The sequence below is a fragment of the Durio zibethinus genome, chromosome 27 (genome assembly GCF_047325235.1).
Source record: "Durio zibethinus cultivar Kanyao isolate XHJ-2024 chromosome 27, ASM4732523v1, whole genome shotgun sequence".
Classification (NCBI taxonomy): Eukaryota; Viridiplantae; Streptophyta; class Magnoliopsida; order Malvales; family Malvaceae; genus Durio; species Durio zibethinus.
The window spans coordinates 15,679,839-15,698,844 of record NC_143188.1 but is presented as its reverse complement, the minus strand read 5'-3'; the positions used below and the strand labels follow the sequence as shown (position 1 = coordinate 15,698,844).

The window sequence follows — 19,006 nt, the reverse complement described above, 5'->3', positions numbered from 1 at the left end:
TCCCATCCATTCCATTAGATTTCATTGATTGCTTTTCCCTTGACCTTTCATTTAGGGATGGCGATGGATAATAAATAATTGAATATTTGATATATTATTTGATCTATTTATGTTTGATTCAAATACTTATAAATAGATATTTAATAAATTCGAAGAGGATTTAAATAGTATTTTTTGAATATCTAATATTCGAATTCATTTAAATTTTAAAATATATAATATCAATTATTTGAATTTGTTATCTATTTATGCATGCAAAATATGTAAAATTTTATTTTTGAATCTTAGAAAACAACCTTAACTTATTATTAATTAAGAGTGACTTCAATTTTAAATTTAGTTCTTGTTTAATTTATATTTTGACAAAAAACTTACACTATGTTTGGATTGAGGGGAAGAGAAGGAAAGGAAAGGAAAATAAAGGAAAGTAATGGAAATAAAGAAAACCCTTACTTTGTTTAGATAAACTTTTACTTGAAAAGGAAAGGGGTAAAAACTCAATAACCTTTAGATTCCCTTATGATCATCACCTTTTTAACACCCCAATTTGAGGGAAATGCTAAGGAAAGGAAAGTTGAAAAATTTTTATTTTTATAAAAAGATTATTATATCCATCTTTTTATTAATACTAAAAATCTAGTCAAAAAAACCTAACCACATCACGATCATCCTATAACTTTTTAAAGCCATTTTTTTTCAAGTAAATTTCACATGTCTCTTCCAATATAAAATTTTTTTATAATTTTTTAGTGGTTTGATTTTGATGAATGATTGAATAAACATGTTTTTTGAGTTTATGAGATGTCAAACTAGCTCACAATCATCCATCAATGTATGTTTATAAAACATCTTCCTGTTTCACTTGATTAAAAATTACTAATATAGTAGCAATTGTGAGGTTAGACAAGATAGCAAACATACCATGATCTAGGAGTACCTCAAAATCATAAGCAATGAAATGTTATAATTGAAAAAAAATATTATAATGAATTATTTTATTTCTTTTTCACTTTTTATCCAAACAATGGAATTAGAATTCTTTCCTTTTCTTTCCTTTATTAATTTTAATTATCCAAATAATGGAGTACATATATCATTTCCTTTCCTTTAAAAAACTTTCTTTTCCTTTCTTTTCCTTTATTAATATTTATCCAAACATAGTGTTAAGTAATACGATATTTTAATGGATTCGAATATTAAATAAATAATTTTTAAACAGATTCATATTCAGATAGAGATACTAAATTTAATTGAATATTTAGATAGATTCGAATATCGTGAAAGTTAAATAGATTCGTATACGAATATCTTAAAAATAATGGATATTCACTCTGTTGCTATTCTTATTTTTCCATTCTTACATGTAAACAACACAAATTTGTTAAAGCGTTTTCCACTTTCTAAAATTAGTTAATATGCCATTTATTGTAATAATTTTATATTAAATGCAATAGTTGATACTCAATAATTTTCATATTTATTATTTCTAATGTATGGGATGAAGATATTATTTTATGTACTAACAACTGTGCTTTTACAGCAATGTTTGCAAAATTATTTTATTAATTTTTGAGAATTCAAAACAACTTATCAACAATTTAATATTGAATTTATCATATGTGTAGTAATTTTTTTATTTTTGTTTTTAATATTGCTAATGAATATTGGTTTGAATCGTAAATACCTAGGTCATGTTAGATACATAGAATTATTGTTAGGATAGGATGATAATAATCTTATATCATATTTGATTTATATCTAAAGAGAGGAATAAGGATTACAAGGAGGATTAATATCCTCTTAGCATGGGATTATTCAAATTATTTAATCTAATTATATTCATAATATCATTTTACCTATTCTATCATAATTTTATGTGTCAAACATGATCTTAAAACATTAGATTCATATTTTATGTTATACAATACTTCAAATAAAAATATTAACCAATATTATTTTTAATGGTAATGAACCTTAAATTAATGAATAAGTGAAAGTTACAAATGTGAACATTACAAATATAAAAGGGACAACATGATTGTGTTTCCACAGAACAAAAATTAATGGGATTCTCTATTAATGAATTAGTCTTCAATTCATCATGCATGGGTTTTTCTTGTTCTTGCCTCCTACACATGTTTCTTGCTTTGCTTTGTCTAATGTTGTTCGTCTAAAGTTGTTTCCTTTTCTTTAAAAGAACTTTAGAATTGGTCTAAAGTTGCTTTGTCTAAGGTCAGAAATTTCTCTCTTCCTTCCATCAACTACCTCATAACAAAACAAATAAATAAAATAAGTATTTATAAAAAGGAATATGAATAATAAAATATTTTTTTAATTTGAAATTTATCTTAATTCATTTATATAATTACCGTTAAAAAATAATATCTTAACAGATTTAAAGTTCAATTTCTCATGTCTATATCACCTTCTCTCCTCATACACTCTGACTTTTTTTTTTAAATTATAATAATTTTTTCTATACAATATTATATTTTATCTTAGCATTGGTGTTGTTTTGTGCTAATTAAAGTATATAGCCTTTAGAATTGCTTACCAGCTAAGTCATTCAGAAGACAAAAATTAATGGAGAATGAACTTTGGCACACGAGGCACTAGTGAAGTCAGAAAAAGGACGTCATTTGGTGCATTTTTTGTTTGAATCCCAGTGTCACGCTACATAATAAATTAATAGGAACTTTTCTCTTTTTCTTTTTTTTTTCCTAAATCGATCTAAAGGGAATTTAATTTAAATTGTTCAAAATTAAATAATAATTGTTCAACTTCAATACTTAATTAGACTATATTATCATCTTTACTAGATCATACTTATCTTTCCATACGCCTTTAGTCATCACTTCTAAGTTTTTTATTTTTTGTTATTTATTTCTTATTTTCAATTCATTTTCTAATTAGTAGTTAATTATTATTGATTAGCTGTCTTATTACCATTTTCATTGACGATGATGGATTATAATTACCTGCAAAATAAAATATATATTATATGAATATAAATATAAAGCTTTACTCAAATGGTTTATTAACCTCTCTTAAAAAATAAATTCTCATAGGATAAGGTTTAATTTTTAGTATTTATAAGTTTTTTTCTAAATTTTTTTTAAATTTTAATCTCTTTTGTACATAAACCTATGTGAATAGCAAATTGACAAATTTTTAATTACGCAAAATCCAATTTAACTCAAAATCATCTTTATTAAAGTTATTTTATTATTGTATTATATAACTTAAAAGTAATATTTCTATTATTATATTTATTTGAATAAATATATATAATCGTAAAATTTATAATACAAACATATATTTATTATATACACACACATGTATATATATCAATTCTATAAAAAAGAACGCACACACATATATATAGTAAGGGTCTACTTACACTAGTGTAATCTTACATTTTTTGAATTGTTAGATCAAAATTAAATTCATGACTCATTTGAGTCATAATAATATTTTTAAATTTAATAATTTTGATCCAAATATCTAAAAAAAGTAAAAAAATTACACTAGTGTAAATAATTCTTCCATATATGTGTGTGTGTGTGTGGAAAGTGTTAGATATTATGTGGTCAACATTCCGTTATCCAACTTAAGTAAATATCTTTTGATTCATTTAAAGGATAATTATGATTTAATACTTATTGTTTGTTAAAACTCTTATTGATCAAATAAAAACTAAAAGACGTTTTTTGTTAATAACTCATTCGTTTATGGAATGTATGAATAATGATTATTAATTAAAGAAAGAAAAATTACTTCTCTCTCAACCTATAAATTAATGCGTCTTATTTGATAATCAAGATGTTATTTCAGGCATATGCTCTAATACTCAAGTTAGTAACGTATACTAGAAGTAAGAAAATGAGAGAGAGCAGGAAGCAATTAAAGAGAGTAAAGACATTTGAGTTGTAAATCACATGTTTGCTTTGATGCAACATTTTCTATCTCGTGAGTCACGACGTGGCTAACTGAGTTTCCTTGTGTAAGACCTACTATATGACTATTGACATGATCACTTAAGTGTAACAATAATTAAGAGCTTAAAAGATAATAACATTTTCGTTAAAAAGGATCAAATTAATAAAATGAGATAAAAGAAATCTTACATTTAGACGTTACCATTAGAATGATTAAGAAGCTCCCTATTGTAAAAGATGATAAAATTTTATTGTAAATCTAATTATAAATAAAAGAATAAACTTAAAAAGAGTTGATGTATGTCGAACCTATGATAATTATAAGCCACGAAATAAAAGTTAAAAAAAATAGCATAATTGTTAAATTAAAATAGGTATTATAGTTTGAGAATCTAATATCAAATATCATATTGTATCGTAAATATAATAAATAATTTTAAAATTAATTATAAATAATATATATAAATATAAAATAAATTTTTGAAAAATATTCTACATATTAATGGGATTAAGAAATTAATGGATATAAACAAAAAGAAATAATTAGTTTTCAAACTCTCAACATATTTTGTTTTAAAAAAAATTATATTTGATATATTATACTTTATCACAAAATTATACTTTATAAAAAAAAAATTGATATTCTAATTTTAGACTCACAAAGATAATGATAGTATAAGATTTTTTCTATTGGTATTTAGTCTTTTCTTTACTTCATACTTTTAAGTCTTCTTATCCCATTATTACTTTATGAAAAATAATCTTCTTAGCAGTTTACTTAAGTTTAGTTTGTCTTTTAAAAAAGATAAAAAAAAAATAATTTATATAATAGAGATTATTTTTGGTCTTTCAATTAAATTAATAGACTGAGAATGGGATTTAAGTATATGAATTATTAAGTGTATTAAATTTATGTCATATAAAGAACTTGTTATGTCATATACATTAATTTATTTTGGAAACAGAAAACAATGATGAAACTTACTTGAAACTAATGACATGGAAATCAGAAAAAATCAATCCATTCAATTGTTGGAAAATGCAAAATGTAGAATTAAACAAATGATGATTACAAGTTAGCAGTCCATAAAAGCTAACACTTTCCACCCAACTATTTCATTTTAATTCTTTTTCCCATAATAACAAGAGATACAAAACTGCAATAATTATTCTTTTGCACCAACTGAATATTCATTTTCGCAAAGTACTTGGCATAACTCAATATTTCTTTTCACAAAGTAACTCAATTCAAATCATAAACATAAATGAAATATGGGTAAAACAGAACAGAATCAACATACAATAAAGTCTGAGAAACACATATAATTGAAAAAAAGAGTTATGCTTAGCTAAAAATAGAATCTTTCCACACAGTGAAAGTCTAACAAAGATCACAGAAAAAAGAAATTAGAAAAAAAAAATTAAACCCTCTGCCATTGCCACTGTGGTGTTTTTAAAACTTAGCTACAATTGCTCCAGCTCTCGAATTACAGTGTCACTGTAAAAAAAAAAAAAAGAGATAAAGTCAATAAAAAATAGATACAATTGCCCAATTGTACTTTAGTGCAAAAAATCAAAGGAAAGCCCGATTTCGATATTAATGGACCCAACCCATGTAAGAAAAACGGGATCTTTTGACCCAATATGCCTATCAATACTAATTCGGGTAATTAATTTTGCCTTTTTTGGTTGATCATTAATTTTATTTGCATGTATGAATTTTTTTTTTACAATTTTTTGAAAAAAATTTATTAAAAGCCCTAAATTCTTATTCCTGTTTTCGAGGTATTAGTTTTTCTTTCCTCTATGATTGTTTCTTCATTGTTGTTGTGTGATCAATGAAAGTAGATTTTTTTATTTATTAAATTTGTGTTTAGAAATTTAAATTCAAAATAAAGGGATATATATTTCAAATGTTAATATAAATTTTGAAATAGAATTAAAACAAAATACGATTGTACTTAAATTCATGACTTCTTTTTTATACATTAAAAGTATTCCATCTATTGTGCATTATGTACCAAAATGTAATTTTCTTTTTTAATAATGAAAAGGGTAATAAGTATTGTGTTAGATCCCACTTTTTTCTCTCAATAACCATTCGGATGAGAAGTGAAATTTGTTTTGAAAAAATTAAAAATAATGGTAGCAATAAAATTAATTGTTGTAATGATAATTAGATAAGATAATAGTGAGATTAAAATCAATAAAAAAATATCTTAAATATATATATGCAAAGACGGCGATGAATCCATACTTTAGCCTGGATTCTATGACATCAAGTATAAAATGTAATCTAAATGGACCTAAATAGTTTCTTTAGAGATGATCCAATGTTAAGTAGGCATCAGATTATTCTTAACCCAACAGCCAACATGGTATGCTATTACTTCTTACTTTTTCAATTTTTAAGTATTGAACAATTTGAACATACATCAACTTTATTTTAATTGAGTTCTATCTGTATTTTTTTAAGGAAATTCAAGGTACTATTTCAATATTTTATTTAGTTCCTCACCAGTCACCAAGTCTTTGCTTTACCCTATGAAGCTGATCTTGACTTCAAAAACATCCTGTCCAATATTGAAGATAGTGATCCTGTCAATATAGTTTCTCGATACTCACTAGCTTCTCCCAATCATTTTCTTGCTGCCAAGTTATATGAAATGAAAGCTTCACAAATCCGTTTTCAACAAAATTGCCATGTACAGCTTTAGAATCCTCGGCATAGGTGGAAACTATGGAGTTATCAGATACTTTGCAGGGGCTTTTGGTCATGAAGCTCATGCTTATGGGTTAGAAATTGGCACCAGTAAAAACAATATTGTGGCAAATGGAATGTCTTTGAGGTATGATTCGATTTTCTGAATTGTTGCGGTAGGCTCATTTCATTATTGATATGAAGTCATTAAGGTTTTTTTCTCTTATTTTATGAAGTAAGCAGGTAATTAATGTGTTTGGTTATCATTACTTGCTAATTTTAAATTTCTGCAGCATCACTGCAATAAAGACAAATCTTCAAGCCTATTTAGCAGATTACAGAAGCACATTTCTTTTGTTGGGTTCTTTTTTTTTTTTTTTTTCCTTTTTCCATTTGATTGCATATCCAACTCTATTCATAATTTTGGTTTCTAAACATCAAAACTGGGTTTCAACAGAGATAATTTGCAGCTTGCATCAAATTAAGACAGTACTAACAAGTCTTTCTGGCAGGATCAATCACTCAAGGGAATAGGGGGTACTGGTGGAAGCTGTTGCAGGTTAAGAATCTAGCTTGGCAGTTTACTAAGCAGCAAGATGAGGTGGCTGTCTGGTTTAAACATGGAAATATACTCAGTAGCTTCAGCATGGAAATATCTGAGGCCTAAGCAGTTGAAGGCTGGTTGGTGCAGGGCGGCAACTATGGTTCCCTTTTCATATACCAAATCATGCAGTGGTCTCTTGGATGGCTATCCCAAGGATTCAAATTGGGATCGCGGACATGTTTTCGGTCACGTTGCATTTATCGTGATTGCGGATGTAACGGATATCATTGCGGTCATTACAGTTATCGCGGTCGTAAATTTTTTTTAAATATGCACAACTTGTTATAAAACATAGTAATTATAATTATAATCATAATTTTCTTTCATGATTTTTAAAGTAATTAATGATACCTTATCTTATTTTATTTATATTAAAAAATTATTTACAATTTTTTAATATTATAGTAAAATATTCACTTTTAAAAAATTAACAACATGCAAATATTAAAACAATAAAATCATTAATAAAATCCCAATAAAAATAGAAATAAAAAATCAAATTAATATATTAATCATTTAATATTTTATTTTTTCATCTAAATTAGGATATAATATATCTTTCAAATTTACATTAAACTCTTTCATTTCAAATTTTTTAGTCAAAATTAATTCTCAAAATTTTTCAATTTTAACCAATTATTTCTTCCTAAAATTTTGCCCCTAAATTTTTTTTTAAAAAAAACATATTTCGTTTGGTCAAGCATTGACCGGTGCCTACCAAACTCTCCACTTTACTCAAATATTTCTTTCAAAATTCCCCTGCATCCTCTCTTTCCACTCAAACTTCTTTCATTTTTTCTCAATCCTTGCTTTCCGCAAATCATCCACCAACCATGGCAGCCAACCAACCTCCAAGCTTCCACCTTCATCCAACTTTCCACCCAATGACTCATCTGATTCCTTCTTGGATCCAACTAGCACAGTCCAAAACCCACGCCCACAGAGTGCTCATAAATGAGTTTTTGAAATTTTAAAATTTCAAGCAAAATCTTTCTAAAATCTAACCAAGGCCAACGACCGAAGTGCGCTCCTGCGGGTGCAGGTGAATCTCTCAGCTTGTGTTAGTTCTGTCCCTCCTCGGTGCCTCTTCCCTTTGCAAGGACCATAAGCAGTATGACCCTGCGAAGGCTGGCGGGCTTTCCGACTTCCTAGGGGCAATCCCTCCATTCCCCAGTAGTTCCCCTATTTATGGCTCTAGGATACTCCGAGGACCTGGTATCCTATACAACACAAATTTACAGACAAACAGAGAAGAAAAGGTAAATTTAAGTGTTTTATTATTGCTTGATTTCAACAAAATTTCCTTGATTTTTGATTGAGCCTGTTTTTTTATCAAGTCATTATAATATTTAGGATTTCTTTTTTGTGTTTGGGGCTTTACTTTGTTAAAGTTTGAAATTTTAATGCTTGGTGATGAAAAAAAATTTTTCATGAAAAAAAAAACCGGAAATAGCGCCAATCGCATCCCGCTATTGGTGCTATTAGCCACTAAGGAGTTTTTTTTTTGCAGCCACAATGAACAGCTAAGGATGTAAATTTTCTTCACACCCAATGTCGATTAAATAGCGGTGGTGGTGGGTATTGATTCAGTTAAATAGAAGCCACTATACCGCTATTGCGTCATTATTTGAATCCGCTATCCTTAATAGATTGCCATCCAAAGACAGGCTACTTTCATGGGGGATTACAATTGATGTTTGTTGTATGCTTTGTTCGGGCCAGGAATCAAGGGATCATATTTTCTCTGGCTGCAAATTTTTCCAAAGATATTTGGCATGAGGCTATCCTGCTTTGACAGCTGAAAAACAAAGAAAATTTCAACATTTATTATATCATTTTCCATTGTTTGATGATGTTGAATAATCCAATAGATTTGAAGCTTAATCGTATGTCTTTTCTATAAAGCGATTTCAGATTTGTTGCGTCTTTTAGGACTAATTAAGGGCGAAACCACTTTTTCACTTTGGACTCCCAACTCATTCAAAAGGATTAACAGAAAATTTGTAATATGAGATAATTAATTATTTGGTGATTCTAATAATTAATATTAATTAAATATTCTTAATATATGCAAATATCAATAGAATTATATTTTGTTATTAACAATAATTCTATCAATAATAGTTTTAATAATGAAATAAAATTAAAATTAAAAATTAAAAATATTAAAAATGATTATTCATAAATTACATAATTTATATTATGAACATATATATTTGAAGGCATAAATGGTATCCTTTTAAAAAATATGTATATTGTTATTAATAACTAATGTGTTTATATTAATATTCATGTATGTTTTCATTAATATTTATGTTATCAAATTATTTATTTGCAAAATTTGATTCAATTTTATATCATACTTTGTTCAAATTTATTTAAATGAGATTGTATAGATTGTATATAGGATTCAAAATCAATCATGTTTACAATATTTCTAATAATAACTAATATTAATTAAATATTTTTACTTTTATTCACATTAATTATATTAGTTGATATGATTTTCGTATTTATTCATTTTTTTTTCAATGAAATCGTTATTTCATTTACTTACATAACAAAGTTAATAGGAATTTAAAACATATTACTTACAAATCTTTTTTAAAAATTATATTTTTGAAAAATTTTCAGATAACTATTTTATTATTTATTTCTCCCGCTCCCCATTTTTCCTCTTCCCTTCTCCTTTCCTTTCTTTCTTTATTCAATTTTGTGATGCCATTCAATTAAGTAGTTGAACTTGAATAGTATGTATAGATAGATAAAAAGAAGAAGATAGGATACAGAGAACTTGCTGAAATTTTGAGCACCAGTCATAATTACAAATGATTTTGCAAACAAAATGATCATTGTACAAAAGGAAAAATGGAAGTAAAGGAGGAAACCTCAAATTCAATATTATAACCTCGAAATATTATATATAAATGCTTCTTAATTTTGTACACTAATCATTAACATTGAATTTGCTGCCTTCAAAATCCATGTTACTATGGTGGCTTTATCAGTGAGGATATCATATGATGAACCAAGCAGCGGCTGTAACTAGCTTCTCTCTTATCTCTTCTGTGAAAATCATCTTATTTCGATGTTCCCTTAACTACAACCTCATTAATTGCTTTCAACTTGATGGTGAAGTTCAGCTCTTTGGATGGTAACTTCAGAGCCATAGGCTGTAGGATTAAAGACAGGTTCATTTGGGTTTAGGAATCCGAATGTGGTGCGGTCCATAGCATAGAAAGCATTCCATTGAGGACTTCTCACTTCCTGGAAGAGTTCAAAATTTCTGCATTAATCGAAAAAGGTTATTAGAATCACTTAGCAGACTTAAACTTCCGCAAAAATATAGAACTCATTTGTATTTTTTACGACTAAAATTTTGTAGACATTTGTGTCATGAGGATAATGTTTTCTTGTTAATGCTTACATTTTAGATTAGGAAGGGGAGTTTAATCAATTAATCAAGTCCACATAATAATTTAAGAATTCCATTCTTTCACTTTTAGACCATCAGAAAAATTCTGCTCTATTCAGACCCTTAGGCTGGTTAAGGACTGCCCAGTACTGCTTTTATTTGTTTGTGTAGTTAAGGTCTATTCTACATATATATCAACTTAGGATTGCAATTTTATAGCACTACAGTTTACAAGAAAACATTTAATTTGTTTTTTTACTATATTTTATTGCAGAAGCAGAGAAACAAAGGATACTATTGAATTAAAATGAATAAAAAGTAAAACTAAAAATTAAAACAGATATAAAGATCAATACAACTAAATGGGTAGACAATTGTAAATTTGTAATGTACATACAAAATTAGAGTTCCTAAGATTCCAAACTACCGTTTGCCCATGAAGTAGCATTTCTACCTCTAGATAGCAGTGCAATGCAGTATCAACTTTCCAAGAATCAGCATCCAACTTCACAACCCCAACGGCGAAGAATTCAGCTTCATCATATCAGAATCCAGGTCTCGATGACACATACTGGTAGGATCTACGATGTTACTTCAAACAGTTTAAGGCTGTTAGATTGCAGATAGTTACAATTGGGTAGCGAGGGCTAATGGAAGCTGTGATTTTTTGTGCTGTCCAAGTCCAAAGCATAGAAAACATTAATGATCAGTTTTCTTCCTGGAAAATACAGTTCCTCCATTCAAGAAAAAAAAAAAAAGTGAAATCAGCTGCCAAACCTAAACTTAAACTCAAGAAATAGTAATCTTTGGCTCTTAACAGTAGTTTCATACACATCAAATTTTTAGCATGACCTTTTGTTTCCTTTTTTCCCTCTGTGATTTTCCTTTTTTGCATGAGTTGTTTTGTTTTTTGTCAGTAAAATTTTCAAATGACCGAATTCATGAGAATAAAGTATTTTTCTAGTTGATACTTACATTTCTAGTTAGAGATGGATTGAAAAGAGCAAGAACTTAGAGCTGCATGAGAAGGACAGTTGTAGTAGAAAGCCTCTAGCGGCAAAGTCTTTATATATGTATAATCACTCTGTCCAATGTGGCTTTTGTCAACCCAAAGTCATCGAATATACTTTTACCTGCACCAATCTTCTAAACATAAATTCTGAGCTAATATTCAAAATAGGCTAAATATCAGAAGGCTTTACAACCTTCCTGGTTTACAGCCTCAAGCTGACTACTAGAAAAAAAAAAACTACCTATAAAATGACCAATGATTGAAGCATAGCATGTCTTCTATAACTTCGTCTTCTATAACTTCGTCTTTTAATTATGGATTAATGGCTACATCAGAACACTTAGCACATCAATGTGAATATTGGCTGTTTAGTTATGACGCTTTATTTCTATTAGATAGAGAATAAATTACTGAAAGGATTCACTTGAAATAGTGATCTCCTCTATTACCTGATACAAATTTTCTATGTCCCACCTTGGATGGTTTTCACTTTCAAACACATCGGTCATTTTGGCTTTGAACTTGACAAAAGATGTCGCCGCAATATCAGTTTTGTAAGAAACAGATAAGCTGAATAAGCTTTTACTCAGAAATCATATCCTTTTCTGAACTGTATTCTGGCAATCCATGCTTTCTTTCCGCAGTATCTTCTCAATCATTGGCCTGAAAATTCAAACAATGAAGTTACTCCATTTTATTAGAAACCATCACGTTTTATATATGTATAAACTCAAATTGACCGGAATAGGGGATAAGATTAAGGAGAAGAAAATCATAAGAAAATTACTGGATGCCCATTTTCAAAACAAAGATTTTACCACTATATTTTCTAAAGATAAAATTAAATTAATTAAACAAGTCCACATAATAATTTAAGAATGGCATTCACAAACCTTTCAAGTTGTTAAAAGTTTCTTTGTATTGCCCTCGTGTTTTTGTTTAGTCAAGGTCTATTAGACATGGATATCAATCATATAGCAATAGAGCTTACAACAAACCTTTTGTTTTTGTCCATGTGGGAGTGCAGAAACAGAGAAGCAAAGGATGATATCGGATTAAAGTTGATGAAAATAATAAAGGAATTATTTCAATCTTTCTCGCTCTATAGTTGTTAGGGACAATAAAACACTATCGAAGTTAGTTTGGAATTGTCGAGCTTGATACATGGAACTGGAGGCTTTGTTCTTTTCTTTTCAGTGTTTTTTTTTTCTCTAGAGCTTTATACAGGAATAAAGCATCTTAGCTTGAGCTTGATATGAAAAGATGTAACTTTTACTTTTGGCAGTTAAAGTGGTAGGTGTAGTCAATTTGTAGATGCCATGGCTTGTATCAGATTCTTGCACTGCAAATAGTTGAGTTGAATCATTGATAATTGTTGATGTAATTCCTGGTCTGGTAGTCGAAAGTCTTACTGGAGGTTGTGAAACAGAGTATGTGTGACCTGTCACAGAGTAGAAGGTCAGGTGTGCCAAAGATGTTATTTTGAAGCATGCTTTGATACTCAAGTTAAGATAGTAAGATGCAACGGAAGCAAGGAAATGAAAGAGAACAGGTAGTTATAGAGAGTAACAGGAGTTGAATAGTGAATCACTTGACTGGTCTGATTCTATCTTTTATACCTCTTGGGTGACGATATGGCTAATTGGGCTTCTATGCGTAAGACCTACTATGTGGCTACTAACATGACCACTTAGGTATAACAATAATGAAGAGCTTAAAAGATAATACAATTTTCATTCAGAATTTTTTGGGATAAATGATTTTATTAATCCAAAGAAAGGAGTAGACCTGCTACGAGTAAACAATAAGCTATCAAAACGTTATATATGTCCTAGAATAAGCAAATAAAGCAAACTTATAGACAAAACAAATATAACTTTTGCAAAGTAATCAAACTAAACAACATTAAGGAACTAGTCCCCAATTCAGATACAAATTTTTTTTTTTTTTTTTGGCTAAGCCAGAAATTTATTAATAAAACCAGAGTTACACAATAGGCTGAACAGCAGGAGAACCCCATAACTCAGCAGTAAAACACCACCTTATAGGCAGAACAGAAGACAAGCACAATACAACCAGACATACGGCCAATCATCTTAGGCGAGAAAAAGCGAAAGAACTGAGACGCAAATACCGTAACACCAGGACAAAAACATTCAGACACAATTTCTGTTGTGGAAGAGGAAGAGTGGAACCGAAGACTGCAATCCTGTTATTGAATCTAAACGAAAAGGAATTTCTGATAGCCGAAACAACAGCTTCTATATCTCTAGATGGCTAACCGAACATCCTTTGCTTGTGTTCCTGCCAAATAACATACATATATGAGCAGCCCAAGCCAATCTAATTAAGGACAATAGATGCCATTGCTGTTAAAATGGCTGACAGTCCAATCTAACTCAAAGTTTGCAGGCAATTTTTGCTTTTAGTTTTAAAAGCAATGCCAAGTTTAAAAGGGGAATGAGACGCCCAAAGTTGAAATCTTCTTGAATTAAATTTCAAATGCAATTATTTTAGTCAAATATCAATTAGTGTTGAGATATAATATACATATACGTCACATTTTTAATGAAAGAGGGTATTTAAATAATTTTATTTGTTTAGACAATTAACTACAGCTCAAAGAATCAATAAGAAAACTTTTTGAGTTATTAAGTATTTTAGAATGCTTACCAAATAACTTTGAAACTTGAATTTTGATGGAGTCACCTAGAAGATCTTCTCCATTTTCGATTCCGGTTCCATGTAAACCTATCCATGCAGTTGTTTCCCATTTCATTCAGGACTGTATATCCAAAAGATAACCCAATCACCAAACCACATCCATACCCTATCAATACGATTTTCCAATCAGATGAACCATCGACCAATGAATCTGCATCTTCCTTAGGGGGTGGCATTCCAGGACCAACTTCATCGCATTTCCTTGTCAAAGGGGGCCCACACAATCTTGGATTCCCTTTGTAAGAATCGTTTGAAAATGTACCGAATTGGTAGCTTTGTGGTATGCTTCCCTCAAGTTGGTTGTAAGATAGGTTCAATACTTCAAGAAAAGTTAGGCTTGTAAGCTGTAGAGGAATCCTTCCGGAGAGTTTGTTTTGGGAGAGGTCCAACGACTCAAGCTCAGTTAAGTTTCCAAGTGCTAAGGGAATTGGGCCAAGGAAGCTGTTGTAGGATAAGTTCAGCACTTTGAGTGACTTGAGGTTTTGTATATCTTTCGCTATTCTCCCACGGAAATTATTATTGGAAAGGTCAAGACAAGTAAGGATGGTTAAGATTTTCTCGTAAAAAATTACAAACCCTTTATTCACAATCGTTACAGAGTCCTGGTAGTAATCATCTCCAATATAATCTGGCTTAGCTCTGTTGCCATCCGTCATCATTCTCATTGCCTTCAAAGATTGAAAAAATCCAAAAGATAACTCACCTGAAAAGTTATTAGAAGCAAGGTCCAGTATGTGTAACTCTGGGAAAGCATCTTCATCCTCGGGAATTTTAATTGGACCATAAAATCTATTTGCTCTTAGTACAAGAACTTTCAAAGAAGGCAATTTCACCAACCAAAAAGGAAATGTGTCCCGTATCATATTTTTTCCTAGGTCCAAAACTTCAAGATTTCTGCAATTGGCTAATGACCTCGGCAACTTTCCTTCCAATTTATTCCCACTGATTATGAGTGACCTTAGTTGAGTGGCTTGAAAGAATTCAATTGATAATTGACCAGAAAAATTATTGAAAGCAATGTCTAGTACATCCAAGTTTCGAAAGTTATTTTTCACATGTTTAATTGGACCATAAAACCTATTTGCTCTCAATATAAGAACCACCAACCAAGGCAATTTTTCAAACCACAAAGGGAATGTGTCATGCAGAGTATTGTTTCCAAGGTTTAAAACATTGAGGATTGTGCAATTGGCTAATGACCTTGGCAACTTCCCTTCCAATTTATTGTCATTGAGTTGAAGCAAATATAATTGGGTTGCTTTGGCAAAATCTGGTATGCTGCCACTGAAATTATTCTTTTGTAGATCCAAATACCTGAGAGAACTGATATTGTCCAAGCAACTTGGGATTGGCCCGCTTAATTTGTTAAAGGATGCATTAAAGTTCTCAAGTTGACTCAAATTGCAAATAGGTCTTGATAAAGAGCCTTGCGAAGAAGTTGGAGATTGGTCCAGTGAAAATTGGTCCAAAGATGAGAGAGAATTGCTAGAAAGATCCAGATACCTCAAACTTTTCTTCCACACCCAGTTTGGGACTGCACCACTTACTTTGTTATTTGAAAGGTCAAGACGTTCCAAACTAGTTTGACTTTTTAAAAACTCTGGAAACATACTTAGATTACAGAATTGTAAAAACAAGAATCTCAACATTGGAAAAGAGGAGTTTGGATCACCAAAAGGAAACTCTTTCGGAATATCAATCTCATTGAAAGAAAGGTCTAAATTTGAAAGAGTGGTCTTCCACAACCAATTAGGCACAAAGCCATGGATTTGGTTGTTAGAAAGATCTAGAGAAGCCAACTTGTCTTGTGTTTTGATGAATTCTGGAAATTCAGTAAGGTTGCATGAGCCTAGGGATAGCATCTCTAATTGGGGAAAAGCAAGGCTTGTGATGTTGCTTTCAATTGATAAGCTTATATTGGAAAGCTCAAGATACCTTAAGTTCTTGAGTTGGAAGAACATGTCAAGCTTCATGGAACTAAAACTATTGTAGCCTAAATGCAATGTTTCAATCAATGAAGAAGATGCATTGGGCAGCTCACCAATTTCAGCATCCAATTGATTTCTTTCAAGAAATAGGGTAAGCAATGATGGGAGAGTAAATAGAGATAAATGAATTGAGCCAGATAGCCGGTTCCCATCCAAATAGAGTTTAGAAAGATTTGGAACTCCAGATCTATGAAATGGTGGGATTAAACCACTGAAATTGTTATATCCTAAATCCAGTTTCACAAGGTTAGTAAGATTTGCAATTGATGATGGAATTTCTCCAAAGAAATTGCAAAAATAGAGATCTAAAGTTGTCAAGAACTTGAGATTGCCAATTGTTTCTGGCAGTTTTCCACTGAAATTTGTAAAAGAAATCTTTAAGATCCGTAAAGCATTGTTTAATGGAAATTTTGGCAAATGACCTTCAAGATTGTCATTTTCTGAAAAGTCAATGCTTTGTATTTTTGGCAATAAGAAAACTTCTGTTGGAAAATCCCCACTCAAATTGCAATTCGTTAAACTAAGAGAAACCAAACGGGAGGAAATTTCTAAGAAATTGGGAGGCAAATAAGAGATCGGATTCCCACCAAGGAAAAGTTTGGAAAGAAAAGGAAGTCTTGAGAGTGAAGAACAAAATGGACCTGTCAAACCACAATTCAACAAACTTAACACATGCAGGTTAGGAAGCCCTACAGAGGTGGTTTCACACCATTTAGTACTTTGAGTTGAAATGTTCACACTATCCAAGTAGAGCTCCGTAAGAGGTCTTAAATTTTGGATTAATGTCTTGAAGTTTGGGTTTTCTAGTTTCAGAGGTTGTTGAAGGTCAAAAGGTAGTGGATAGTAGTCGAAGAAGTAGTTGTATGGATGGAGAATTTGGTTATACCGTTGATAGCAAAAATCTTGATGAGATAGATCAAGAGAGACTAACCTTGTTAAGTATGAAATCCCCACTGGAATTTGGCCAAGAAAACATGAGTTTGAAAGGTTGAGATGAGTTAAATTTGGGAATCTGTCAAACTCATATTGAAACAGAGTAGTATTAAAATTGTTTCCAGCAAGATTAAGGCGTTGAAGATAATGGAGATTGAAAATGGAGTGAAAGCTACCGGAAAGGTTTTTGTAACTGAGGTCAAGCCCAATCACGTGACCCAGAGCATCACATGTAATTCCTTTCCAAGAGCAACAATCAGTGTTGGGATCCCAAAGCTCAACTTTGGAAGTGAAAGTAAAATTTGGGGCATAGTACAGATCATGGTGCAATTGCAACAAAGCAGATTTCTGATCATCAAGGCACTGATTTTGAAGATCAGTATGAGGAGGGGAAAAAGATAGCACAAGAGATACAGAGCATGAGAAGAGAAACAAGGTAGGAAAAATGAGTGATATTAGGATATGAAAATTCTTCATGTTTTGTTGGCTCTCTATAAGAAAAAAAATGAAGGGAAGATTGTGGAATTTAAGATTTGCATACACGATATTTATAGACGAGTACTTCATATTACGTATGTTATTGTAGCTATATATCTCCCTTGATCTCAAGAGATAGGTTCAAATGTGTTTGTACAAATCATGAGTATGACTTTTTTTTTGTAAGAGTTGAATCAAAATAGGTGGAAGACAAATATGGTTATTGCTTGTCCATTTTGAATTTTAAAGAATGAATAATGGGTTTCAATGATGATAAGGCTAATAGTTTTGCTTTTGTAAATTAATCTTTATCACTATATCCTTTCTTTATTCCCATTTTTTATTTCATATTATGTATTCCTACAAAAAAACAAATAAAAAATTAATTTTCTCAAAGTTAGGTAATAGTGGTATGTATATATCGGTAGGGAGGAATCCTTTCCAGTACAAAAAAAAATAGTAAAAATTATCACTAACCTTGATGTCTAAAGAAAAGTAAAACTTTGCAAAGATTTATCAGTAAACTCAACTCTGATATTATAGAATTAGATGGAACATTTTTTTTTTGAAAATTCTAACTAATAAGTTTGTTTCTTCTTATTTTTCTTCGATTCAAAGTTTGAATCCCGTTTTGTTCCCTCCATCAACTTCCTCATATTTATCAGTTTTTGTTTTCTAAATAAGCATTCAGAGAAAAGAATAATTACTGTAACAATTAATTCTTTATAATACTATGCGTTATTCATTGGTCTGTAATAGAGTTTAGTCATCATAGCACATTAGATTAATAATTAAGAAAATAGGATATCGTTTAGTCATATGGATACCGTTTGGTGCATTTTTTTTCTTTTGTTGCAAAACCTGTTGTAAAATGGCATCACATGTTGTAAAAATACTGCCCACTTAACCTGAAAATCTAAAAACGAAGGCAAAGATGAAAGCATGAAAGAAACATCCAGCTAACAAAGTGAAAGTGCTGAAACTGAGTTTTGCTGGTATATAGATGTCAAGTCGGTTGAAATAATGGAAGATAGGAGCTTAGCTTTGGACAATGCTTCACATTCCCATCCATTCAATTAGATTTGATTGATTGCTTCTCCCTTGATATTCCATTTAGGAATGATGATGGATAGAAAATAATTGAATATTTGATATATTATCTGATCTATTTATGTCTGATTCAAATACTTATAAATATATATATTTAATAGATT

The 19,006-nt window shown here is 30.1% G+C and overlaps 1 protein-coding gene across 1 annotated transcript; it reads right to left on the bottom strand.

Annotated features, from left to right (window-relative positions):
• Positions 1–13,775: 13,775 nt before the first annotated feature.
• Positions 13,776–17,825, bottom strand: LOC149511043 (receptor-like protein 7). The gene is made up of 2 exons (XM_089756588.1): positions 14,344–17,825; positions 13,776–13,974 (listed from the first exon to the last, which is right to left on the bottom strand). The coding sequence occupies exon 1, from the start codon at positions 17,790–17,792 to the stop codon at positions 14,376–14,378; it is 3,417 nt and encodes a 1,138-aa protein (XP_089612714.1). The 5' UTR covers positions 17,793–17,825; the 3' UTR covers positions 13,776–13,974; positions 14,344–14,375.
• Positions 17,826–19,006: the final 1,181 nt, after the last annotated feature.